The 27,115-nt window shown below is 38.8% G+C and overlaps 1 protein-coding gene across 1 annotated transcript; it reads left to right on the top strand.

Annotated features, from left to right (window-relative positions):
• The first annotated feature begins 379 nt into the window (after positions 1-379).
• LOC308509622 (uncharacterized protein) lies at positions 380-17,327 on the top strand. Its single transcript, XM_081077866.1, has 4 exons — positions 380-472; positions 12,114-12,240; positions 12,732-12,792; positions 13,161-17,327. Exons 1-4 carry the CDS (start codon positions 470-472, stop codon positions 14,686-14,688), a joined length of 1,719 nt encoding a protein of 572 aa, XP_080933992.1. The 5' UTR covers positions 380-469; the 3' UTR covers positions 14,689-17,327.
• Positions 17,328-27,115: the final 9,788 nt, after the last annotated feature.

Genomic DNA, 27,115 nt, shown 5'->3' on the forward strand with positions numbered 1-27,115 from the left:
GCCACCCACAGACCATTTCCAGTGTAGGCTAGCCTGTACTTGCTGTACTTGCTCCATCTTGAAACAAATCAGGACTTCCAAATGCACACCGGTGCCCTCCAGTTCACAAAGAAACTGCGGTAAATCCAAGGCATCAGCTACAAGTCCGGAAAAAAATTCTGTTTAAATGTAAAGGTAACGGGAGTGGGGAGTGGTGTGGGGGGGTGGGGGCGGGGCGCGCCTCGAGCCTACTCTCAGGCTGTCATTCAGGCATGAGTGGGTGGAGCCTTGGTAACTATCCAATCAGAGGTGCCGCTAGGGCAGTTGGAGCAACCCAGCGCACAGGCGTACACGTCCGTTCTCTGTTCAGCAGTGGGGGGGATCGGCATCGCTTGCGTTGAAGGTGTGTACCTCCGCCGCGGTCGCCCTGTCATCTGCGCTGCTCCTCGGAGTCGTAGGCAGGTCTCAGGGAAACCCAGGAAACCTAGAAATGGTGAGTGTGTGGGGCGGGTGTGGACGGGAACGAGGGGTTGGAACCGGCAGTGGTGGGACCGGCCTCCACCGGCTCAACTCCGGAGTCTGTGGACCGGAGTTCACTGGGGGCTGCGCTGGGGCCTCAGTCCCCTCCATCCAGCGCGCAGCGTGGGGACTGGGCCGACAGTCGGGACCCCGGACGTCCTGTCACTGCGCGCGGCGACTTCAGTACCGGCCCGGAGCCTTTCTGGGCAGCTGTGCGACTGCAGCCCCGCGTCTGCCCAAGACGGTGCGGTGATCACTGGGAGGGGCATCAGGAACAAGTGTGACTGGGACTCCAGGGTTCTTGTGTGGGAAAAGCTGTTGTATGTGGGATTCCCAGTTCCTCCTTTCTCCTTAGGGACCCGTTTTTTCCCATAGTTTTCCAGATGTTTCAAAGCAAGGTCTCAGACCCAGGACCCTGCGCTCATAGCCTAGCTCTTTCTAGGACTGGCAACAAATTCCTAAATTTCTAATATTTTCCCGCATTCCCAAAGCCAGCTGCCCCTCTCTGAGCCACAGCATCATCATCAATTATTTGTTCTCCAGGGTGCATATAAAACAGAGTCAATCCTTTTTCCACCAAGCCCCCTGTATGGCTTTTTTAAGGATTTTTTTTTCTTTCCGTCTGTGAATGTTTTACGTGAGAGCAAAGCCGAGAATAACCACCTGGAATACGTTGTATGAAATCCCCGTTCCTCTCCCCCGGGACCTTCCCTAGGCACAGACGTCCTATGGGAAGTCCTGTGTGTGGAGGTTCCTCTTTGGAAACTCTCCTGGGTGATCTCTCCAGTCAGCACTCCTCTTTCCTGGGTTTGTTGCCCTGATGAGATGTACAGGTGTGTACCTCGTTTTATTGCCCTTAGCTTTATTGCACTTCACAGATATTGAGATTTTTACAAATTGAAGGCAAGACTCTCCACCACTAAAAAGATTAGACATCACCTTTTTTTAATATTTGCTTTATTTCAGTGGTCTGAAACCTAACCCGCAATATATCTGATGTATGTCTGCATTGACTTGTCTTCGTTTTTCAGTAGTGTAAAATGCATGTAATTAATAGAGCTTAAAAGACAGTATAAAATATTTACAAAGACAAATATATGGTGATGGAAGGAGAACTGACTCTGGGTGGTGAACACACAATGGGATTTATAGACGATGTAATACAGAATTGTACACCTGAAATCTATGTAAATTTACTAACAATTGTCACCCCAATAAAATTAATTAAAAAAAAATATTTACAAAGAGGCAAGAAAGAGGTGAATTTTAAAATATGCATTCCAGTATTACATTGCTTTTGTTAAGAATTCTTTTTTCACTTTTTTTCTTTTTACCCTGTGCCTGTGTAGTAGTAAGTTTCTGAGGACTCTTCTTTTATTTGGGGTGATTTCAAATGAAATTTTGAACTTGAAGTGTTCAAGTATGATTATTATTATTTTTTCCTAACAAATATTTTAATGTAGGAATCAACATGTGAACATTACATTTAGGTGGTAATGTTCAGGTCACAAATGTAAGATAAATGTCAAATAACATCATAGTTTTGGTTTCATGGAAAACATAAGTTGTGCCCAGCATGCTTAACACCTTGGTTAAGCAAAGAGAGAAATGGGCAGGGAGGTTAAAGAGGAATGCAAAGGTTTAACAGTTTGCATAATCCATAGCCCTTCTGAGAAACTACAGCTGGGAAATATATGGCAAATATTTCTGTAATATGTTGGTTTCAGTCCATCAGTGATCATTCTGTTCATGCATTTAAAGCAACAACAGTTGTTTTGAGCATTGAAAGCTAGATGCAAAGTAAGTCTGCTCAACAAGCTAATAATACTATGAATCCTTTATATTCAAAAGTATAGTTTAAATTTGGAAAGTTTAAGGTAAAGCATACTTGTTTTCCTAATTACTTTGGGAGTCAATCTAGACTACACTACTGTACATAATCAGTATACTGCTGTGCAGTTAATTCTAGCTACTATATATTTGTTGGTCATCAACAGCACAAATTATGTTCTAAAAGAAATCTATCAATCCAGCAAAAATGGTTACATTTAATTTTCTTTTAAAAAAGGCTAACTAATTTTAAGGAAAAATAGGCTTTTCTTGACATCTCATTTTCAATTACTGATAGAAATTTACCAATGCCCTGCATCAAATAATCTGCAGTTTCCAAGGTAGATGCATTTCTTGTTCAATTTCCAAAAATAAATACAGGCTTTTTAAATAAAACCATTTACATCCCTTGCTCTCTAAAGTAAACATTAAAAAACAAAGTCCAAAAACTGACCTCAGGGTTTCTGAATAGCCCACTTAGTTACATAAAGTATTTTCTGTCCCAACATTTGCTCAAATTCAAAAGATGTTTATAATACTTCCTGAGAACATGGCAAACAGGCTTCATTTCATACCAGTCGGTATGTTTCCATGGCAACGCTACCACAAGTCGCCTTAGTTGACTGGAATTTCTCATTCTTTACATTTTGAGCTTGGTCTGTTCTATACACCAAACAAACTAAATCACCTGTTGCTTTAATACACAAACTTCCATCAGTATGACTATATTTGAGCCACACGTGCCTTCTTCATAGGGTCGGCGAGGTAGTTTTTCTGCGGCTCCCAGTTACGGTGCTCGGCGTTGTGGGCCTGCGTTGCAGTGGGAGAGGGAGGCGAGCCGAGGACCCCAGGCGGCGTGACCCGGCCCACCTACCTACCTCGTGATTAATTATTTACGAAAGAAACTTACCCTGGAAATAATACATAACTCACTTATAGAAAATTAGGCGTTTTCTGGTTGAACTAATAAAATGACTTACAATTTTCCTCTCTTCTTTACACAAACACTGGGTTTGAGTGATTTTGCCCGATTGTTCAAACACTGGGTTTGTGTTTTTAAAATATCAGTGGTGGTCCAGAGCAACTCCAGTGACAGGGGGAGAGGCCTGATGTCAGTGACCCAACCTAAGGCCCCTTGAGCTGCAAAGGGAAGTACTTGAAGGCCCAGTGGTTCTTCCTGGGGAGCCTCCCCTGCAGGTATCCTACCTGCTCACACCCACCATGGAGGGGCCTTTACCCTGAGAGAAACTGCAGCCCTGGAGGGCTGGGGGTGCATATGGTGGGTGAGAGTGACCCCCTTTTGAAGGTTGTAATTGTGGTTTCTTTAGGCCTAGACATTTAAAATGTATTTGAGTGTTACATTCATAATATAAGTGCACTCAGTGTAATCAGTGCATAGTGAGAAAGTCTGAAGATCATGTGTTCTTTCTCAGGACAAAGGGTTTGTGAATTGGGGAGCTCACGTGAGTCAGAACTTTAAACTGAATCAGGCTGACAGTTTCCTCACTGTGAGAATGGAAGCCTGGGGAAGGGAGCGCTTCCATGCTTACCGGGAGGGGTGTATGTGGAGCTCTCAGCATCCCCCCCTGGAGCTGCCTAGGTGTCCCTCCCTCCTTCCCCAGGGACTGACCCACTCCGGGGGTTCTGTCTTAACTGGGGTTGTCTAGACTCCTAATGTGGAAATGTGTTCAACTTGCTGAATGGGGGTTTTCCTTCTGAACTGTAGGGAAGAAGCTGCATTATCTATTTTGATTACAATATTGGTGTCTTTCTTTCCTTGCATTCCTTTCTCAATGAAACTGAAATGCTTTGATTCTAGTTTCCATTAGCACTTGCAGTTTTAAAATGTAAGTTGATATGTAAGGAAAGAAAATTATGGAACCACATACAATTTTTGTTCCATTTAGGCAGAAGAACCTCAACATGTAAGATGGGTGTATTTAATTTCTCCATGTGTTTTTTCTCCCATTTTTAGGTCAATGTTTTTATGTCCATGTGTCTAGAAAACTTTGACATTTAAAGGACTATACCATTCCTAATGCAAACAAATTCCTATTTTAATGGATGTGAGGAAAAAAGTATTTGAATTTCTCTTAATTGATTTGAGGGAAACACTTCAAGCCTTATGTAAATCTTTCAAATTCCTGGTACATTTAAAGGCTTACTTGCAAACCCCTAATTAATATACTATAATATACTACTCATTTCTGAAAATATCTCCGATGCTTACTATAGGGACAAACTATAATGCCCTTTCCCCTTTTTTTTAGAAAGGGATTTGTTAGTTTTCTTTTTTTCTTTGTTTTTTCAACATTTTTTAATTAGTTTCAGGTGTACAAAGGATTTGTTACTTTTCGTTTATTGTGCTTTGCAATTTTATATTTGTTAGTTTTAAAGCATCAATCTTCAAATAGTTTTCTATGTAGAAAAGTTAAAGTTAGATAAATAAATCAAAAGTTAATTAAAAATAATTATTGAGATGGGAAAATGTAGTGTATATAAAATTTTCTCCTTATTGTTAATAAATAATGCATTGGTAATTTTTAAACATTTCTAAGGTAAGAAGCTAAGTTCAGGAGACTGCCTGCCCACATATCCTGCTCCCTCCTGTGCTCTTTCTCCATTCACCCTCAAATAACCACATTTGATTATTTCTTAATCATCCTGTTACTGTGTCTTTATATAAAAACAAGCCTGTGCTTATGTCTATTTTTCTTACCCGTGTTTGTTCTTGTCATCAGTGGTCGTGGGGGGGTCCACACTTTTAATGTTTGTTTACTGACACCTTAAGCCCCACCCTTTCCTTTCCCCCTCCTGCTTCTTACCTGTCAGGCTGATGAGAAGCCTGGAGGCTGCTGCACTGGGAGCTGCTGGGAGCTGGGGAGCCCTCCTGTGAGCTGTGCTGCCCTGCGCTGTATCGTGGACCCACCCAGCCTGGGGTCTGTATACAGAGGACTCTGAGTTGATAACATGCTGTCCTTTGGGAGCAGTAGTGTGGGAGTGGGGTTCTCCTTACAGTGGTTTTGGGTTGATGTCTTAGGTGGAACCCTACTGTGTGTTTAGAGTGAAGGTGTGACGGAGGTTGGGTTCACCAGACTTAAGTGAGGGATCTCAGGGGGCTATGAGGATTATTATACCCTGTGAATGAGGTGAGCCTATCTCATGGTCACTCCTTCAGGAGCAGTTATTTCAGACAGACAGAGAAGAGACGGGTACAGATGGTAGGGAGGGAAATTCCAGAGGCCCCAACAGGACCCCTAAGTAACGCTGCAGCTGCTGCCCCTGCACCTGTTGCAACAAAGACCCCGACCCCCTGGGTTACAGCGGCCAGCACCATAGTTTCAGTTTGGCGCAGCAAAGGGATCAGTTCAAACCCTACTTAAGCCCAGGGTACTTCGACTCTGTACAGCAACCGGTTGTCGTGGAGGAGGCTTCTAACCCTGTTGGCCGCGATGGGAGCCTCCTGGAGGATGACCTTGAGTTGTCCATAGGCTTCTGATTAAGGGCCTGTCCTAGGCCCCGCACTGTGTGCCATCAGGGCTGCAGTTACCACCACGTACTGGGCCCTCTTGAAGATAGAGGCTCCATAAGCACTGAGCATGGGACCCTCTACCGAGGTGCCGGTTATGCCTTTGGCCCTGGAAACAGCTCCCACCTGCTCAGCTTGGCTGCTGACACCTGCTTGTGATACAATGGAGCCATCCTTTTCCCTCAGGCTATGCCCTGCAGAAGGGGATGACCTCCTAACTCCCACCCCTTGAAAGAAGCCACGGTGCTGGAGGAGGTCATCCGTCTGCCAGACTCCTTGGTTCCCTAGGCTGTTCCCTGGGATTCACTGAATGCACAGCGTGGGCAGCACAGGCTTTCAGGACAGCGCACATTCGTACTTGATGGAGCTCCGTGGAGAGTTGCTGCTCTTCATCCCTGAATTGGGATTTTTTTTACCCTCTCTCCCCAGTCTAGTCTGTCTTCATCTTGTTTCGGTGTTTGGTAGACTTCAGTGTGTTTTTTTGTTTGTTTGTTTTTAAAGATTTTATTGGGGAAAGGGAACAGAACTTGATTGGGGAACAGTGTGTACTTCCAGGACTTTCTTCCAAATCAAGTTGTTCTCCTTTCAATCTTAGTTGTGGGCGGTGCCGTTCAGCTTCAAGTTGTCCTTTCAGTCTTAGTTGTGGAGGTGCGTGCAGCTCAGCTCCAGGTCCAGTTGCCGTTGCTAGTTGCAGGGGGCGCAGCCCACCATCCCTTGCGGGAGTCGAACTGGCAACTTTGTGGTTGAGAGGACCCGCTGGAACAAACTGAGCCATCTGGGAGGCAGCTCAGCTCAAGGTGCCGTGTTCAATCTTAGTTGCAGGGGGCGCTGCCCACCATCCTTTGCGGGACTCCAGGAATCAAACTGGCAACCTTGTGGTTGAGAGCCCACTGGCCTATATGTGGGAATCGAACCAGCAGCCTTAGGAGTTAGGAGCATGGAGCTCTAACCACTTGAGCCACCGGGCCGTCCCCTAGACTTCAGTTTTTAAAAGCTGTTTTAGGTTTACAAAAAAAACTGGGTTTCATAGTTTACAGAGTTAGTTCCCACATAACCCCTGTGAATCCACACAGTTTGCACTATTTTTTACATCTTGTATGACTGGTGCATTTATTACAATTGCTGAGCCAATATTGCTGCGTTAAAGTGCAGTCTACCTTAGTGTTGGCTTTGTGTCATAGGATCTGTGGGTTTGGGCAAATGTATGTTAACATGTATCCATCATTTTTATAAGCCGTACTGTAGTTTTACTTCTCAGAGGTCTTCTGTGCTCCACCTGTTCATTCATTTCTCTCTCTAAACCCTAAATCCTTCAAACCCAAAGGTCTTTTTACTGGTTGATAGTTTTGTCGTTTCCAGAATGGCATATACTTGTAATCATACACTGCATTGCCTTGTCAGACTGGCATCTTTCACTTACCTCATTTCCTTTTATTACTGAAAAATATTTCATCCTTCGAATGTACTACTGGTTGTCTTTCTGCCTCTTGAAGGACATCTTGCTTAATTCTTAACTTTTGATAATTATGAATGAAGTGCCTACAGACATTCATGTACAAGTTTTTGTGTGAACATAAGGTTTCACTTCATTTAGGTCTATACCAAGGAGTGTGGTTGCTGGATCCTACTAATGTAGTAAGAGTGTATTTTGTATTGAAATAAAGTCCTGGTCTCCAGTGTGGGCATGCCCGATTCCATTCCCACAGCAATGAATGAGGATTACCTGCAGCTTCACATCTGCACCAGTAGTCAGTGTTCTGAGAGTTTTGAATTTTAGCCGTTTATTCTGTGCATAGTGATACTGCATTGTTCTTTTATTTGTAGTCTCCCAGTGATGTTGAGCATGTTTTCATATTGCCTATTTCCCATCTGTATTTTTATTTGTTGAGCTGTCTTTTTAGATCTTTGGACCATTTTTAATTGGGTTTTTTCCTACTGTTGAATATTAAGAGTTCTTTATCAGCTAACTGTTTTGCAGACTGTTTCCTACTCTGTGACTTGTCTTTTCATTCTCTTAACACTGGTTTTCTTAGGGGAGGAGTTTTTCATGTTAATGAAATATATTTTTCCCCTTTATTGGACTTTGCTTTTAATGATGTATCTAAAATTTATCACCAAACCCAAGATCACCTAGACTTTCTCCTATGTTATTTTCTAGGGGGTTTAGTATTTTTGCATTTTACATTTAGATCTATATGTATTTTGAATTAATTTTTGTGAAACTTAATTTGTATGGCCTATGTCTACATCTGGTGTGTGTGTGTGTGTGTGTGTGTGTGTGTGTGTGTGTGTATTTGTTATTAGCAGCACTATTTGTTTAAAAGAATTTCTTTTTCCATTGAATTGCCCTTCCTCTTTTGTCAAAGTTGCGTATATTTGTGTGGGTCTTTGGGAAAGCATTTCACTCTGTAGCCTTCAAACTTGCTTTACTCTCATTAATTGCAGGATTGTGGGTTCTTTCTGATATTTCTTGTGGGTTCTTTCTGATATTTCACGTAGACACTCATGGCATGAGGAATAAATGTGATGAACTTAGTTACAAGTTTCGTGAAGATGTTCTATGTCAAGATGTTGGAAGTTTCTATTACTAGTTTATTATCATAAGTAGATGTTATCAAACCTTCTTTTATTTCATTACCCCCTCTTTTCATTTGTGATATCAGTAATTTCTGTCTTTTCTCTTTTCTTAGTTATGTTGAATTTTGATGTTTATCTGGATGTCAATTTTTTAATCTTGTCAATAACCAGCTTTAAAATTTTTTCTTCATTATTGCCCACAATTACATTACTTTCTTTTCTAATATTTATTGTTTCTTTTATTCTGTGTACTTTGGGATTAATTTGATATTTTTATTGTTTTCTAAGTTAGACGTTTACATTATTGATTATAGATCTTTGATTTTTTCAGTGTATTTGTTCAATGGCATGGATTTCCCTGTAGGCACTACTTTTGCTGTATTCAACGTTTGACATGTTGTATTTACATTTCATTTAATTTAAAATAATTTTTAATTTCCCTTTATTTCTTTTTTGAGCCCATTTATTATTTAGAAGTGTGTTGTTGAATCTCCATTTATTTGGGAGTTTTCCAATTATCTTCCTGTTACTGATTTCTAGATTAATGCCTGTGTGATATGAGCATGTTTTATATGGTTTCTGTTGTTTCAAATTTTTATGGTGTGTTTTATGTCCCAGATGAGTTCTGCCTTGGTGAATATTCCATGTGAGCTTGAGAAGATGTGTATGCTGTTGTTGCATGAAGTATTCCACAGATTACAATTAAGTCCAGTTGTTGTATAGTTATGGCTCAGTTTTACTCTGTCCTTCCTGATTTTCTGCTACGTGTATAATTCATGATAAGGGGTGTTGAACTCTCCAGCCACAGCAGTAGATTCATCTGTTTCTCTTGCTTTATTTATTTTGCCCCTGTGTTGCAATGCACATACACCTGAAGGATTGCTAGGCCTTCTTGGAGAATGGACCCCTTCCTCATTCTGTGATACCCCTTTTTATCTCTGAGTTTTCCTTGGTTTGAAATCTGCATTATCTGAAATTCATATTAGTGCTACTTAGGATAATATTTGGTAAGTGTTGGCATAGTATGTTTTCCTCCATCCCTTTACCTTTCATCTATCTGTGTCTTCATATTTAAAGTGGGTTTCTTATAGATGACATACAATTGTGGTTTTTGAAATCTTACTATATCTTTCAATTGTATTGAGTCCATTGATGATTAAAGTGGTTATTGATACAGTTGGATTAACATTTACCATCTTTTACTGTTTTTCATTTGTTGCCCATGTTCTTTGTTTTTGTCTTTTATTTTTTTCTGCCTTGTCTGGCTTTAATTAAACATGTTATCGGATTTAAGTTCTTTGCTATTGAGTTTTAAGTGTACATTTACAACTAAGCCAGATTCACTGTCAGGTAACACTGTACCACTTCAAAAGTTAGACAACTATCTCATACCACACCATTCCCAATTCCCCCCTCCCCGTCCCTTGTCACACTGCTGTCATTTATTTCACTTATCTATAAGCTTATTGTTACCAAATACAATGTTACTAATATTATTTTAAAGTATCACCAGTTTTTAATTATGATATATAGAAGGTAGTTTACCTTCATTTATACCTTTTGTAAACCTCCAACTTTATCATTTATATTCTCTCTGATGAATTTTTGAACATTTCATTCAATGTAGGCATACTAATGACAAATTCCCTCAGTGATTTGTCTCTGGAAGTTCTTATTTCCACTTTATTTTTGACTGATAATTTTCCTTGACACAGAATTGTAGAAGAGTATTTCCCCCCCCCCTAGAATTTTAAATATTTCACCCCACTCCTTTCTTGCTTGCATGGTTTCTGAAAATAAGTCCAATTTAATTCTAATCTTTGTTTGTCTATAACTAAAGTATGTTTTCCCCTCTGGCTTCTTTCAATATATTCTCTTTATCTTTGAATTTTTTTCCATTTTGAATATGAGGTACTTGGGTGTTCATTTGTGGTGTTTTCACATTTAGTGCTCTCTGAGCTTCCTGGATCTACAGTGTGCCATCTCATTGGTTTTAGGAAATTTCAGTGATTTTTTTACTTCAATTACTTCTGTTCCTTTCTGTCTTTCTTTTCTTTAGCTATTCCCATTATGTGTATTTTAAACCTTCTGTTAAAGAAGGTTGTCCTAGGGTTCATGAATATTGTGATTTTTCTTTTGTTTCTGAGTACATGCCTTGTTAACAAATATTTGAAGCATATTTCAAAATGCTGTTTTTCCTCTTTACCAATTTTGGAGGTACCAGTTTGCCCTATGACCTCAAGGCTCTCATGGATCTAAGAAGAGTTGTTCATTTCAAGGGTTTGTTTCTTTGTTTTCCTCTTATGAAATCAAGAATGATAGCTTCTAAGTTCCTTATAATGCCACACCATAAGTTAGAAGGGCAGCCTCAAGATTGGCTAGTCAGGAAACATTTCCTCCTGAAATTGGTGAATGGAAATTTTATGTTTTTTTGGAAGGAAGTACTATTGAATCCTGTATATATTTTATACTCAGGGGCAAATTCACCATCAACCCCTGTGGACTCCCTTGCAAGCTGCAGCTCTTAAACTATTCCTCAAGGGCAGTGAGGCCCAGGGTAGCCTGTTAAGATTACTATATGATCTAAGATTTGGCGAAGCAGCCCTGAGCATGAGTACAGAGATTTTTAAGTTGTCATGTTTTCTTCCTTGTGTGTGAAGTCCAAGTTCCAAATAACTGTCTAGCCCCATCAAATTGGACAAAGAGAGAAAGGAAAAGCTGATTCTGTGATAAATATTACACAAGTTAAAATCAGTGCTTCTCCATAAGAATATTTACATTCAGCTAGTTGTATCTGATTACTTCTAATGGCCTGGAATACTTAAAGGTAATGTGGCTGGCTCTGCTTTGTTAAAAATTTGGTTTCTGAACTCAAGCCTCCTGAACTCATGTTTGGTGATAGGACTAGAAGAATAAGCTTCCCATTCTCCACTCTGTTTTTTATTTATTGAAATGTCATGCAAATTTGACCCTCTGGCTCATGGAGTAGTACTATGAATGGTGGGTAATAAGGAAGGAGATGAATTTTTTTCAGAAAGAATTGACAGTCTTTTAATGATAATATTTGTTGCATTTCTATAGCATCTCTGACATTTCTCAACATACTCAGGACTCTGTCATTAGAGAGAAATACGATGTATTGTGATCACAGTAAAAGTGTGTAAATAATTTCCATGAGTTCATCATGCTGTTAAATTTATGAAGAAGTAAGTGTAGACAGAAGTAAATTTCTAATGATCAAGTCATAGAATAAATGTTTGGAGATGACAGAGTCATACGTAACCTTCCTATAAATGGAGTATAGATAGCTGTCCAGTGCTGTCAGTCTCACGCATTCTACTTTGTTTCCCCGAAAATAAGACATAGCTGGACAATCAGCTCTACTGCGTCTTTTGGAGCAAAAATTAATATAAGACCCAGTTTTATTTTACTATAATATAAGACCAGACTGGGTCTTATACAATGTAACATGATAAATATAATATAACAATATAATATAATATAACATAACATAACATAACATAACATAATATAATATAATATAATATAATATAATATAATATAATATAATCGGGTCTTATATTAATTTTTGCTCCAACAGACACATTAGAGCTGATTGTCCGGCTAAGTCTTATTTTCAGGGAAACACGGTACTATACACACATATTGGATGTTTTAGGACTCAGTGACCTTTGAGGACGTGGCTGTGACCTTCACCCTGGAGGAGTGGGCCTTACTGGATCCTTCACAGAAGAAACTCTACAGACATGTGATGCAGGAAACCTTTAGGAACCTGGCCTCAGTCGGTAAGGATGACAAGTCACTTTCACTTTATCAATTAGAGAACAAATTTTTCTTTAAAAAATTTTTTTTCAATTAAAGTTGACATTCAGTATTATATTAGTTTAAGGTGTACAACATAGTAATTAGACATTTCTATAATTTATGAAGTGAAACCCCTGGTAAGTCCAGTACCCACCTGACATCATACATAGTTATTACAATATTTTTTACTATATTCCCTATGCTATACTTTACATCCCCATGACTATTTTGTAACTGACAATTTGTGCTTCTTAATCTCTTCACCTTTTTCATCCAATCCCCCAACCCTTCTCCCATCTGGCAAGAGAACAAGTGTTTTTGCCCATCAGTGTTGTTCTAAGATGTGGAATGTGGAAAGGGAGGGTGCTGGTAAATAAACTAGGCATAGTCACAGCTCATTATTAATCTAGAAGCTAATAATTTTTCTATAATTCTAATGCTTTGCAATCATTTTTCTGGGTCTGCATTTTAGGGGAAAAATGGGAAAATTATGACATTGACGATCAGTACAAAAACCAGTGGAGAAAACTGAGGTGAGTCACACTCACAATACCAAGCAGTTTCTCATATGAGAATCTTCGTATGTTATTAAATTATAAAAAAGCAAATAAAACAAATCCTGCTTAAATTTAGTTATTTCACACACACACACAAAGTTTTTAAATATGTCATAATTGTTCAGTGTTTGCAAAACATCACTTGGAAACAGTATTAGTAAAATCTATATATGAATATCACTGTTTAAACAGAAGTAAGGGTAAAGTCCTTTTGCAGAGAATGCAAGATGTTTGATTTCAAATAATTTAGACAAGGTATAAAAGCTTCCTATAAATCATAAATATAATACATATAAAATTATTAATAAAGAAATCATTAACAATGTGCTTTTCATTTTTTACAGAAGTCATAGGGTAGAGAGCCTCTGTGAAAGTAAAGAGGGTAGTGACTGTGGAGAACACTTCAGCCTTATTCCAAATATAAATCTGAACAGTAAAACCACTGGAGTAAAAGCGCATGAATACAGTGCACATGGAATCGTGTTCTTGAGTCAGTCATCCTTTGATAGGCACATAAGATATCACAGTGGACGCAAGCGTTATAAATATCAAAAATGTGGAGAGAAGCCATATAAATGTAAGGTATGTGGGAGAGGCTTCCGTTATCTCCAGTGTTTTGACAAACATGAGAGAAATCACAATGGAGAGAAAACCTTTAACTGTGAGGAATGTGGGAAAGCCTTCAGTGATTTCAGTTCACTTCGAACACATGAAAGAGACCACACTGGAGAGAAATGGTATCAATGTAAACAATCCGGAAAAGCCTATCGCTATCAAACACATGAAAAGACTCACACACAAGAGAAACACTATGAATATAAGCAGTGTGGTAAGGCTGTCATTTTTCTTCCAGGTTTCCAAAGACATGAAAGTACTCAAACTGGAGAAAAACCCTACACATGTAAACAATGTGGTAAAGCCTTCAAGTATCTCTATTCTTTTCAAATGCATGAAAGATCTCACACTGGAGAGAAACCCTATAAATGTAAGGAATGTGGGAAATCCTTTATTTTTACCTCAAGCCTTCGAGTACACATGATCACTACTCACACTGGAGATGGGCCTTACAAATGTTGGAAGTGTGAAAAAGCATTCATTTCTCGCAGTTCATTTCGAAGACATGAAAGGACTCACACTGGAGAGAAACCCTATGAATGTAAAGAATGTGGGAAAGCCTTCAGTTATCCATCAAATGTTCAGAAACACATGGTAGTACATACTGGAACTAGACCTTATCAATGTAAGCAATGTGGTAAAGCATTCAGTTCTCCCAGTTCCCTTACAGTACACAACAGGACCCATACTGGAGAGAAGCCCTTTGAGTGTAAACAATGTGGTAAAGCCTACCCAGCACACAGTTCCTTACAAAGACATGAAATCACTCACACAGGAGAGAAACCCTATGAATGTAAGGAATGTGGTAAATGTTTAAGTTCTCATCGAAATTTCCAAATACATAAAAGGACTCACACTGGAGAGAAGCCCTATGTGTGCAAACAATGTGGTAGAGCCTACATAGCACACAGTTCTTTACAAAGACATGAAAGGACTCACACAGGAGTGAAAACTTATAAATGTGAGGAATGTGGTAAAGCTTTCCGTTCTCAGGTAGGTTTCCAAGCACATGAAAAGACTCACACTGGAGAGAAGTCCTATGAATGTAAGGAATGTGGGAAAGCTTTCATTTCACATCTAGGTTTCCGAATACATAAAAGGACTCACATTGGAGAGAAGCCCTATGTGTGTAAACAATGTGGTAGAGCGTACACAGCACAGAGATCCTTACAAAGACACGAAAGGACTCACACGGGAGTGAAACCCTATGAATCTAAGGAATGTGCTAAAGCTTTCAGTTCTCAGGTAGGTTTCTAAGCACATGAAAGGACTCACTGGAGAGAAGTCCTGTGAATGTAAGGAATGTAGGAAAGTATTCATTGATTCCAGTTTTCTTCGAAGACTAGAGAGAACTCACTAGAGAGAAACCCTAGGAATATGGTTAAGCCTTAATTTCTCACTCAAATGTTCAAGGACATGCAAGGATACATGTTAGAGACAAACTACATAAATGTGAAGAATGTGGGAAGGACTTCTGTCACGCCAATTCCTTCTGAAGGCATAATGGCCTGACTTGAAAATATCCTCTTGAATGTGGAAAGACTTCAGTTGGTCCATATCCTTATATGTGAAATTCCCACCAAAAAGAAATATAAATGTGACAAAAGAAAGCTTCGTGGAAAATAATCTATGTGTAATATTCTAGAGATTTTTCAACATGAAAGAGTTGTTATAAAAGTTGTAAATATAGAGTGATACATCACTTAGGAATATGGATATGTTCTGAGAAATGTGTCAGTGGGCAATTTTATCATTAATCAAACATTATAGAGTGTGCTTATACAAATCTAGATGGTACAGCCCACTATACACCTAGGCAATATGCTGTAGCCTACTGCTCCTAGACTACAAACCTGTACAGTGTTACTGTACTGCTATTGTAGGCCATTATAATACATTGTGCTATGACATTACAACAGCTGTGTTGTCACCAAGCAATATCAATTTTTCAGCTCCACTGTAATGTTACGAGACCACTTCATATATGCGGTCTGTCATTGACCAAAATGTCATGTGATGCATGAATGGTGTGTTTACTAAGCCTCTTAAATGAAATGGTGAGCTGTGGATTTCTAATTACTTTTAGAAGTGAATATTGAGGTGAGAAAATTCTGTGACTCATCTTTCAACAGTAGTGCATATGCTGTCGGCCTTAGCATCATCTTAGAAACCTCCGTGCTGTGAGAGCCAAGTGGAGGAAGAAGCCCATGTGCAGGCTCAAGTGCAAAAGAAGAAAGTTGAGGCAGAGGTCCAAGTAAACCACTAGCTAATGCACCCCTGGAAACCCAGGAGCAGAAATGAGGAAAGCCAGAGACCAAATTGGAACAAATTGTTGGACTGTGTGCCTGCTGTCTAGAATTTCTTAGTGGATCTAGAACATAAATTGCCATCTCTTCCCTGCCAACCATCTTTGGAGAGACCCACATTGCTCGTACAAAAACAGTCCTTTGCTCTGAACCTGTGACATTATGGACAAGTTCTGTTCTCAGTTGTGGCTGAATGTAATGTGTACAATAAATCATCTGCTGTCTTAGCTGAAGAAGAAAAACAGTGCATACAATTACTAGGTAGTGCTTTTTCTTTAAATCAGTTAATAATATTTTCTCTTTCTATTTTGAAGCTTCTTGGATCCATGGGTAAATTGAAGTATATTTCTAAAATGCAATTAAGTTTAATTTTTAAGATAATGTCTTATTCTGTTAAGGGACCATTGAAAAATTGAGTTTGTATTTGTTGGAATTTTCTACTGGCCTTGTATAGCAGTTCCTGAATATCCCTAATTTAGTGTATATATTGTACTTTTCTTAGAGGAAGCTCCTTTTTTGGGTGGTGGTGTAGGAGTTTTGTTTTGTTTTTTCCATACTATTAAAACATTTAGAACAATTTTTCATAAATGGCGATTTTATTAGTATACTTTCGTGTGAATTATTATTTTCATATTGGAGACTTTGCTCTTTGTACTTCCTTCTGACTGGTATATGGTAAATAGACTTTGGATTAAGAATAGAGACCTGTGATAGGGCAACAAAATGTAGAGCTGGAGATATCACCACTGTATTGCAATATGCAGGTGAAGGTAACGTTAGGCATTAGATCTTCCAGAATCCACCCCCTTTATGGCACCGTGTTAGAATTCACCAGTAGCCTCAATTGCATGTGATTTGGAAGGCATTAGGGAAGAAGGCATTAGTCAGATTTGAAGACACACTACAAGGAGAAAGACAGATACATATGAGCTTTGAGAACACCATCTTCCAGCCCTTTATCCTGAGTCTTTGCACTTTCAATCAATCAAGAGTATCCTGAAAACCACCACCAACTGGTTGATTTCCATTTTCTGAGAGGTGTAGGTTTCCACTGATGTCTTCACAATTTCACATCAAAGGTCCATCAGAGTTTGGACTCCACTGTCAGACCTGTGTGTTCACCAGGAAACTTATTCAGACTTCCATGCTTGTGTCTGATGCCCCTTGTCTCTAGATTATATCTGTATAAGGTCTGATTTATATGGGAAACACCTTAAGTTAGCAGTGCTAGTGAGTACACTTTCCTGATTCACCATGACTTCTACATGGTGCTGCCAAAAAGGACATGGGCATTTGTTTCTCTGCTGCATGTGCAGTGGCTGCCGTGACCCGGTCCTCCCATGTGACAATAGGCCCCTTGCTCCTGTCATGAAGCCGGGGGGTGTTTCCTGTTACTTAAACTTGAAAATCCTCAGTATGCTTTCAAATATGTTTGATTGTATGTCTCTAAAATTATCTATGTTTCTCTGTGAAATTAATGCCTCTGTAGTTGTTTTATTGATATATTTTCAACTGTTTTCTAAGCTATCATATGCTAATATTGTTTTCATTTCCTCAGAGATTATATTAAAATCCATTGTAATTATGAATTTTCAGATATACTTTGCTGCTTTCTTCATTTAAATACTCGTTTTATATATTATGAGTCAGTTTTAACATGTGCATGCAAGTTCTGGTATTTTTTCCTCAGGCAAATTTTATTTTTTATTTTATAGTTACAATTTTTATCATGAAACTAATTTCTCAGATATTCTTAATACCAAAAATTTAAATAGTGGTTTTTTTCAGTGCTCTCTTGACATTGACCCAAAGGATCAGAGCTCCGGTCAAAGAGAGGAGTGTAATGAATTCTAATAAAAGTGAGCCACAAACCATAAAGGGCTGAGTATAACACTAACAGGTGCTCAAAAGTTCTTAAAGGATTTGGGCTTGTATTAGATGATTTGATTGCTATTTAAGAAATCAAGTCATTTTCTCTATTGAATGCTGTGAGGAGGTAAACTTCCTTACATCGTTGGTAATCATAATTGTTGTTTTCTAGAAGGCAAAAACAATATAGTGGAGCTAACCTTAATTTATAAGAACTTACAGTCAGTTATTTTAGTAAGAAGAAGGGAATATTAGTCCTTTTTATGATTTGAATTTTATCCTTTACCGTTTTTCTGATATGGTGACAAAACACCTTTGTCTTGGTTCATCATAGTCAGTGTGTACCTTTGATGAAGGAGGTGTGTGACATTGATCTCTTCTGCAGGCTAAAACTTGCCTTACGATGAGAGCGAGGCCAGCTCCCAGTGCTCTGCCACAGCTTTTGCCGTTCCTACTGATTATCTAAACACTGATGTATTTCCTAATGTGTATCAGATACTGTTTACCATAAAAGTACCTCAGTCAAAAAATACATAAATTCATTTCTTAGTATACTACATAATTTTTTATCTCCTTTATGACTGAACTGAAGCCTGAGTTTAGGTAAATTGTGAGAACATAAACCTAGTAAAGAAGACAGAACCACTGTGTAAATCAAGGCTTTGTTTGTTACAGGTTATATTTTTGATGCTGATGTTTCAACATCCCCCACTTCCATGCACATTAGAGTCAAAGTACCCTAATGTTTAGCACAGAAAAGGCACTGTTGGCTTTGGATATAGTGACATGAGACAAACATTTCTTGCAGTCCTGGTGCTTATACTTTTGTTGGAAAACAGAAATGGTTAACAGTGGTAAAGCTTTGGTTCATAGCAAAAGAGAGCTTTCAAGGAAAGTGCAAAATGACATAATAGGGAGGCTGGAGTGCATATATTTCCCTTCTGTGAGGGTAGGAGCCCCAGTTTGTGAGGATGTCATTATTATCCGGGACTTGTGACTTTTTTCTGACTTAGGCCACAGATATTTGTCATGTCTTTTTGGGTTTAATGTCATTTGAGAGGATTTTTATTTATCTTAAGTACTTAAAATGTTACAGTATTTGGCATTTTCATTTTGTTGTTATACAGACCCAGTGTGCAAATTATACCCCGTTAAGGCATGGAATTTCATTTAGGGAAACAGTTACGTTCACGTGCACTGTTCTAGCCCATCCTGAGTTTATTCTCTGAATAGGGTGACATCTCTGCAAGTCTACTGTGATTTCCCAGTGGAAACACCACAAAAAACTATGGATGTGTAGAGCAGTCATCCAAGGAATAATTGAAGCGAGCTGTAGAGAGGGTGTATTTAGTTAGTTAGTTAGTTTCAGGTGTACAAAGCAACGTAATAGACATTTAAACCCCTTATAAAGTGATAACCCCCCCCAAGCTACTACTCTGACATCTTATATAGCTGTTACAATACCATTGACTACCTTCCCTTTGTTGTACTCCACATCCCATGACTATATATACCTAAATATTTAGTTATAGTTGACATTCAATATTATTCTACTTGAGCTTCAGGTATGTAGTGCATTGGTCAGGCATCTACACAGTCTGTGACATGATCCCCCTGGTAAGTCCAGTGCCCATCTGGCGCCTTAAATGACCTTTACCACATTGTTGGTTATATTCCCCATACTGTATTAACTGCCAATTTGTATTTCTTAATGCCTTCACCTTTTTCAGAGAGGGTGTCATTTCGAGTAGTATTGTAACTGGGTGTATTCTGATTGGGTGTAACAGGAGAGATGGGAAATTTTGAATGTCTTTTTATCACAGAAATGGCTGGAAATCCTAGTTGCAATGATTCACACAGCTCAGTTTGTGGTTCCTAGGTTTCATTTCCATTTGCTTAGATGTTTAGCACATGTGGAAAAGGCGCAAACAGCAGTGAAAGCTACAGGTTTAGGAATGAGCAAAGGAAATTTTTAAATATTTTTTAAAGTGTTACTTAACGGAGGGAATTCATTAAAATGGGCACCACAAGTGTTCTTTTCACTGATGGAATGTTTTCCATTTTTTGATGCCAGTTCTATACATTTGAAAACTATAAGTACATCTAATACTTCACACAACACAGCACACATACACACACATACAGTGCCAAAAATATGTGGGCACATGTTAAGGGAAAAACTATTAAAATGTAATACTTAATATATACCATTAACGAAAGATGAATACATGTCACATTTGACTTCTGCAATTACAAGAGGTGCTCAAAGTGGTTACCATCAGCGTCCAGACACTTCTGATTACGGCGAACTACTGCTTGAGCAACGTTGACCATAGTGTCCACTTGTATACATTTTTTTGGCACCCCAGGGTATAGTGACTGAGCAATGCACTTAATGTGAAAAAAAACACATCGCTGGTAATATAGTCAATGGACTATTTGTCCAAGGAAGAGGTTCCTGATGGTAAACAGACTTTATGGGGCCCTTCACCCCTCTGCTGGCTACTTGCTATACTCTGATCATGATAGATACTTATACAGACAAATTACTCATCCTATGTTACATGACCCTGCTGAAGCCAAAATGCAAGGACTCATGTGCTACAAAGCATTGATATTATCAGCTCAGTTACAGGAATACACAGCACTGGGCTCTTGAAAAACGCATTCAGTGGACCTTGTATCTCTCTTACAACCCCAGTCTACAAACCTCAAAAGGTTAATGGCTTACTTCAACTTTGATTTCTTATGGCTAGATCTTCTTGCTGTTTGATGCAATAGTTAGATTCAACCCCCAGTCCTTGGAGTCATTACTTTGTTCTGATCATCAAGTTTACTGACACCTTGTAAGTAGAGCCTTTGTATACTAGACATTTCTGTCAGAATATTCACTCCTACAGGTCTTTGTTCTATTGTATCTGTGCACCCTCGTCTGGAGTGGTGTCTTCAATGTGAGCTAGGAGTAGTAGAAAAGAAGAGAGTGCTTTGATTCAAATACCACAGACCCATATTTCTTAAAAATCTTCATAGATGTTCTTGAATATATATTTTTCATTTGTTGTTTGCCATTAGGACCATTTCCAATGGCATTAAGTATTTGTTACTAAAATAATTTTCACCAGTTTTATTGGAGAGTGGATCAGCAGAGCTCCTCACACTGTTACGACACCCTAATACATTTAATATGAAGCCCATTTCAACAAATACCAGTTTGGAAGAGGATGGAAGTAGAAGTTCTAATATCACTTATTTTCTATTGAACAAAATTGAGAAAATATATTTTTTATATTTTCCCAAAAGGTATTGAACATTTCATAAAAACTACTGTTTAGAAGATTACACAACCAGAATTGGCTTCTCATTTAAAATGAATCATTTATTTGATTTATAAAGTATTAGAAGTAGGTATTAGGGTTCTCCAGAAAAACAATCATCATTGTGTATGTAAGCATGCATGTTTATAAATACATATTAAATTTTTTCTCTTTAAGGAAGTGGCTCATGTGATTATGGAGACTTGGGTAACTCAAAAGTCTGCACTCTAGATAGGCAGTATAAAAAGCAAAGGGAAGAATTGTAGTTTAAGTCCAAGGACAGTCTAGTGGCAGAATTCCTTCTTGTTCAGGGAAGGCCAAACTTTCTTCTATTAAAAACTACGATTGCTTGGATGAGGCGTACTCATTTTATGGAAGATAATCCGATTTACTCAAACTACCCATTGAAATGGTAATTCCACTAAAAAAACAAAACCCTTTACAGAAATATCCAGTAGAATGTTTGACTAAATATCTGGGCACTATTGTCAACCAAGTTGGAACAGACATATTGGCTTGTAATTTTCTTTTCTTGTGATGTCTTTGTCTGGCTTTGGGGTCAGGGAGATGCTGACCTTACAAAATGAATGGAAGCATTCTTTCTACTTCTAGTTTTTGCAAGAGTTTAAGAAAGAAAGCCTAAACAAACCAATAACAAATAACTAACAAATGCATTGATTATATTCCCTATGATGGACTCTCAGTTCTAAGAAAGATCCCACAGTTGTGGAAAGAAGTATTGACCACATAAAAATCAAGGTTCAGAAGAGTTGAACATTCTCTCATCATATGAAAGCTTTTGTGTTACTCATTTTCTACAGTTCTGTATAGTACTTATATATATTTACATCTAGTATTTTAAGCGTACTTTTGAGTTTTCACAAATGTATAGTAATACTACCATCAAACGATGGAAAACATTCAGAACACTCCTGTTGTCCTCATTTGAATGAAACCCCTCCAAAATATTATTTAACTCTAAAAATAAACATGGGAAACACTTAATTTTTTTTTGCTCTTTAATAAAACTTGAAGCAGTTACTTTTATTTTCCAGTCTTTCAGAATTTATGCTGGAAATTTGAGGATGTGAAACGAATCCTGCGAACAGCAAAATGGGTGGTGGGGCTGTGTGGTTCACTGAAACAAGAGGTTTCCAGCACTTGTGTAAGAAAAAAATGTTGAAAAATTTCCCACATTTCCTTTTATACTAAGTGAGGATTGTTACTCAAAATGATACCCTCTCTCTGCAGCTCACCCCAATTATTCCTTGGATGATTGCCTTACACATCCATACCTCTTTGTGATGTTTCTACTGGGGAGAAACATTGTACTTGCATGGATATCACTCTGCTACTAGAATAAATTCAGGCTGGTGGTGAATGTAACTCTCCAATTGGGAGGACTCCATGGTGTGTCACTGTGTGTAGAGCAGCAAAATAGAAATGCCAAATACTATGACATTTAAAAAAATTAAAGATAAATGAAAAATGCTCTTGAACGATGTTAAATGCAAAAGTACACTACAAATATCTGTGGTCCAAACCCAGAGACAGTCTCGTCCCAGATAACAATGTCCAAAGTCATGACCACATATTCTACATATGAAATTTGTAATGATGGCAAAAATGAAGATGGACTATGTCTATAGCTTTATCACTATGGTGAGTCGTTACTGTTAATCAAGGAGCAGGATGTTCCATATTACCACCCACTTCCGGACCCAAACAGTTCCTGAAACAGCGTTTAATTTTTATTACATGGTGGAAATACAAGTGATCAATGATAACATCCTCACTCACTGAGGCTCCTACCCTCATAGAAAAGAGATATACACACCCAGCCTCCCTATTATGTCATCAGTTTTTACTTTCCTTGAAAGCCCTTATTTCCATCTTATAAACCAAAGCTTTACCCTGTTAACCATCCCTTTTCCTACAAAAATATAATCACCAGGACTGCAAGAACTTGTTTCATGTCTCATGTCAAAATCCTAGTGTCTTATTTGTTATGTCAACTCTAAACAGCATGGTACAATGGGGGATGCTGACACATGAGCCTCAAGAGTAGAGTTCTTCAGAAAGGAAAGACAAAAAGGAAAGGCCCCAATACAAAATAATAATTCCCATCAAACTATATTCTTTTATAAACTTGCCATACTTAAAAATTTATTCCAAATGTTTTTTAGTATGAAAAATTGGAAAAGGCTCTTATACCTGTCACCTTCCCAAAGGAGCTTTGTTAGAGAGAAAGATAGAATATATACAATTGGAGATGTTCAGGAACGGTCTCAAGGCCAGTAGGAAAATCCCAAACACCAAACTTTCATTTTTCACTAACACTGAACACATTATCAAAGAGTTAAAACAAATTGCACAGTACAAATATACTTCAATTCACCCATGGATCCAACAGGCTTCAAAATGGAAATACTAAGTTTTAAGGAAAAGCACTACCCATTAATCTTATGTATTATTGTTAAAAGAGGACTCAGAATCTCACCGCAGTATTCATTTCTGAAAGTAATTAGTAGAAATACATATTCCAATGATGTACTTTCAGAAAGAGGCTTGATAAATGCAATGTATTTACAACTTGAATAACAACTCTTTCATATTGAAAGTTTTCTGGAACATTATACACGGTTTAATTGCCATCAAGCTTTCTCACGTTACTTACATTTATATTTGATTTTGGCAGAGGTTTTTACTTGTAAGAACGTGACCCAACTAATTCTTACCCATGTTTACATTCAAGAGGTTTTATCCAGTGATTCCTTTCATGTGTTCAGAACAAAAGACTTCCCCACATCATGAACACTCATATGATGGCTCTACAGTGTACATTCTCATGTCTTCGAATGGTTGTGTGAAAATGAAGGCATTACCACAGTGTCTACATTCATAGGGCTTCTCTCCAATATGAGTTCTTTCATGTATTCAAAGATCAATGGGACATATAAACGCTTTCCTACGTGTTTTACATTCATAGGGTTTCCTTCCAGCATGATTTGTCATGTATTTGGAAACTTAGAGAACAAGAAGCTTTACCACATTGCTTATTCAAATCTCTTTCTAACTGAAATGACATGCAGAATCATAGTTAGTCCTTCCCCTATACCTCACACTAGAGCAATTTTCAGGAATAAGTAGTATATTATAATGCATTAGGGGTTTGACTTTAATCCCTTAAATGTAGTAGACTTTTAAGACTTAAATATGCTTTTAATAGTTGTCCTCATATCGATTACAATAGGAATTCAACTACTTTAGCCTTTTAAATGTGAATGTTCTGTAGAGAGGCACATATACAAACACTGATGTAGAAATGAAAAATATGCCTGAAAACTTAAATGCATTCATTTCACATCTTGAGGTTCTCTTGCCTGAAAGGAACAAAAATTCTATTTAGTTCCACTATTTACTGACATCATATCTCTCAATCAACTTACATTTTTAAACCCAAGAAACTAAACATAGAAGTAAGTACACAGTGCTCAGGGAAACTAGAGCCAAAGGACTGCTCTATTCAGCAGATAGAGGATCCAAAAGAAAGAAACACAAGTATTGTAATCAGCTCAGATGGACAGCCTGCTTCCCACAGGACAGAAGGAAAGGCTCTTTCAGAAGGTTCCACATTCCGGACTCTCCTGTTGAGACAGAACCCCTGGAATGGGTCAGTCCCTGGGGGAGATGGAGGGACACCAGAGGAGCCCCAGGAATGAACCCTGGGAGCTTCCACACCCTCCACTCCCCAGGGAATAATGGAAATGCTCCCTCTTTTAGGCTTCATCTCACAGTGAGGAAAATCTCAGCTGGATTCAGTATAAGGTTCTGACCCAAATGAATTCCCAATTCATGAACCCTAACCCAGGACACAGAATTCCTTTCACAGACTTTCTCAATGTGCACAAATTACACTGTATACACCTATCAGGTGTGATCAAACAATATGGGAAATGTTTAAATTTAAAAATAAATTTATTACAGTAAAAGACATTGCCATTAATCCCCCTCAAAATACTCCCCCTCGCTTCGAACACACTCATCTCATCATTCTTGCCACTTTCTGAAGCAGTTCTGGAAGTCCTCTTTCATGAGTGTCTTTAGTTGTGTTGTCGTGGCTGCCTCGATGTCCTGAATCGATTCAAAACGTTTACTCTTCATGGTCATTTTGACTTTGGGGAAGAGCCAGAAGTTGCATGGTGCCAGATCCAGTGAATAAGGTGGATGAGGACACCACATAATGTTTTTATTTGACAGAAATTGCCGTACCAGAAGCGATGTATTATGACATGGAGCCTTTCCATTGTGATCACAAAATAAGGTGAATGCTGCTGCCGAGCACCACCCAATGGAAAGGCAGGGATCTTCAATAGGGGAAGTGATGCATTTAACCTAAGTAACAATGTGTGACAAGTTTCAACTTGTTCGGTGCAGTCAGTCGGGTGTGAGCTACGGTTGAGAGACGGTGTGTTTTAAAGTGTGCCATAAATCATCCTCCATCATGACAATGCTCTGTGTCACACATCACTTCTGGTACATCAATTTCTGTCGAATAAAACATTACGGTGTGTCCTCATCCACCTTACTCACCAGATCTGGCACCATGTGACTTCTGGCTCTTCCCCAAAGTCAAAATGATTCAGGACACCAAGGCAGCCACAAGAGCGCAACTAAAGACACTCACAAAAGAGGACTTCCAGAACTGCTTCAGAAAGTGGCAAGAATGGTGGAATAAGTGTGTCCGAAGAGAGAGGGAGTATTTTGAGGGGGATTAATGGCAATGTATCTTTTATTGTAATGTTTTTAAAATTGAAACATTCACTGTATTTTTTTAAATCATACCTCGTACACTATGGATGCAAAATTCCTACCTATGTCTAGAAACAGACCCAAGGAACCACAACTCCAACCTCAGAAGGGGCATCAACTCCCATCTCCCACATGCACATGCACCCCCAGCTTTCTAGGGCTGTGCCTTCTCTCAGTGTAAAGGTTCCTTCAATGGTGGGTGTGAGCAGGTAGGACACCTGCAATAACTCCATCCTGCCCAGGGACAGAGAAGCACCCCTGGAGGACATCTGACACGTGAAGACTGAGGGGCAGAGCCAAAAACCGTAGGAATCTCAATGGAAAGAGAATAGGAAGGCCCAGGTTTCAACCAGTGCTCAGCATACTAGGCAGAACACTGCCTGGCAGCAGTAGTATCCTCAGTCACCATACAGTGTAGGAAGAAAAGTTCTGTGGATATTCAGCATGAAGAATTGAGAGATGGAGAAGACATTTCTGTTTCATAATCTTTTTTTCACCTTCCCTTTAAGAACTATCTGGAAAACAATAGTCTCGAAGCAGGTTTCCTGTAATCACTCTGATTTCCTAAAGTCTGGAATACCTTTAGTTTTTAGTTTTATCTCCTAACTCTTCACCTCCACCTCAGATAAGGGACATCCCCCACCCACCCCCTCCACCACCATACTAATAATGTGCATTCACTGGGCAAGATGCATAAGTCTGGTTCCTTTTCTCACACTGTTGAACAAACTTAGTGCTGAGGAAATCACATTTCATCCCTGTCTTTCCCCACCCTATTATCATTTGCACCTGTGGAAATGGTACAGTTCCAGCAGTGGCCCCTTCTGGTAGGAAATATTGATGTGCTTCCTGCAGTGCACTGGTGGCCGTGAATTGTTCTGCTTCTCACAATCTGCCCCTCTACTGAGGTCACATCAGGGTGATTTCCGGGTCCTTCCATCACTGTTGTTGGCACTGTAGACATGATACCTTAAGGTGTGTTTGGGAAGAGGAGGTGGTTCCTGTGATACACCAGCCAGAGTATACTCAGAGTGTTGGTGTATCACACGTACTGAGGGAAGCGCAGGAGAACTCAAGACTCAGGGAGTCCTTTTATATGTGGAGAGAGATACTTTCCCCATGACCTTGAAAAATGGCCCTAATGGAATGTTACCCAGGGTTCGAGAAATTGGTCTTAGTTCTGAATAAAAATAAGGGAGCAGATGATCCTTTTTGTGGTTGAAAGCATGAATGAAGTACCTTTAAATGGCAGAATAACAAGATACATGTTTGTACTTAAAATATATTTTTCCTTTATAGTCTGACAGAAAACTTGACATGCTGTTTGAGGTAGTAGTGGGAGAGAGAATCAACCAAATTCTTCTAACTTGTGGGGGAAGGCAT

Source organism: Rhinolophus hipposideros, assembly GCF_964194185.1.
Source record: "Rhinolophus hipposideros genome assembly, chromosome: 16".
NCBI lineage: Eukaryota > Metazoa > Chordata > Mammalia > Chiroptera > Rhinolophidae > Rhinolophus > Rhinolophus hipposideros.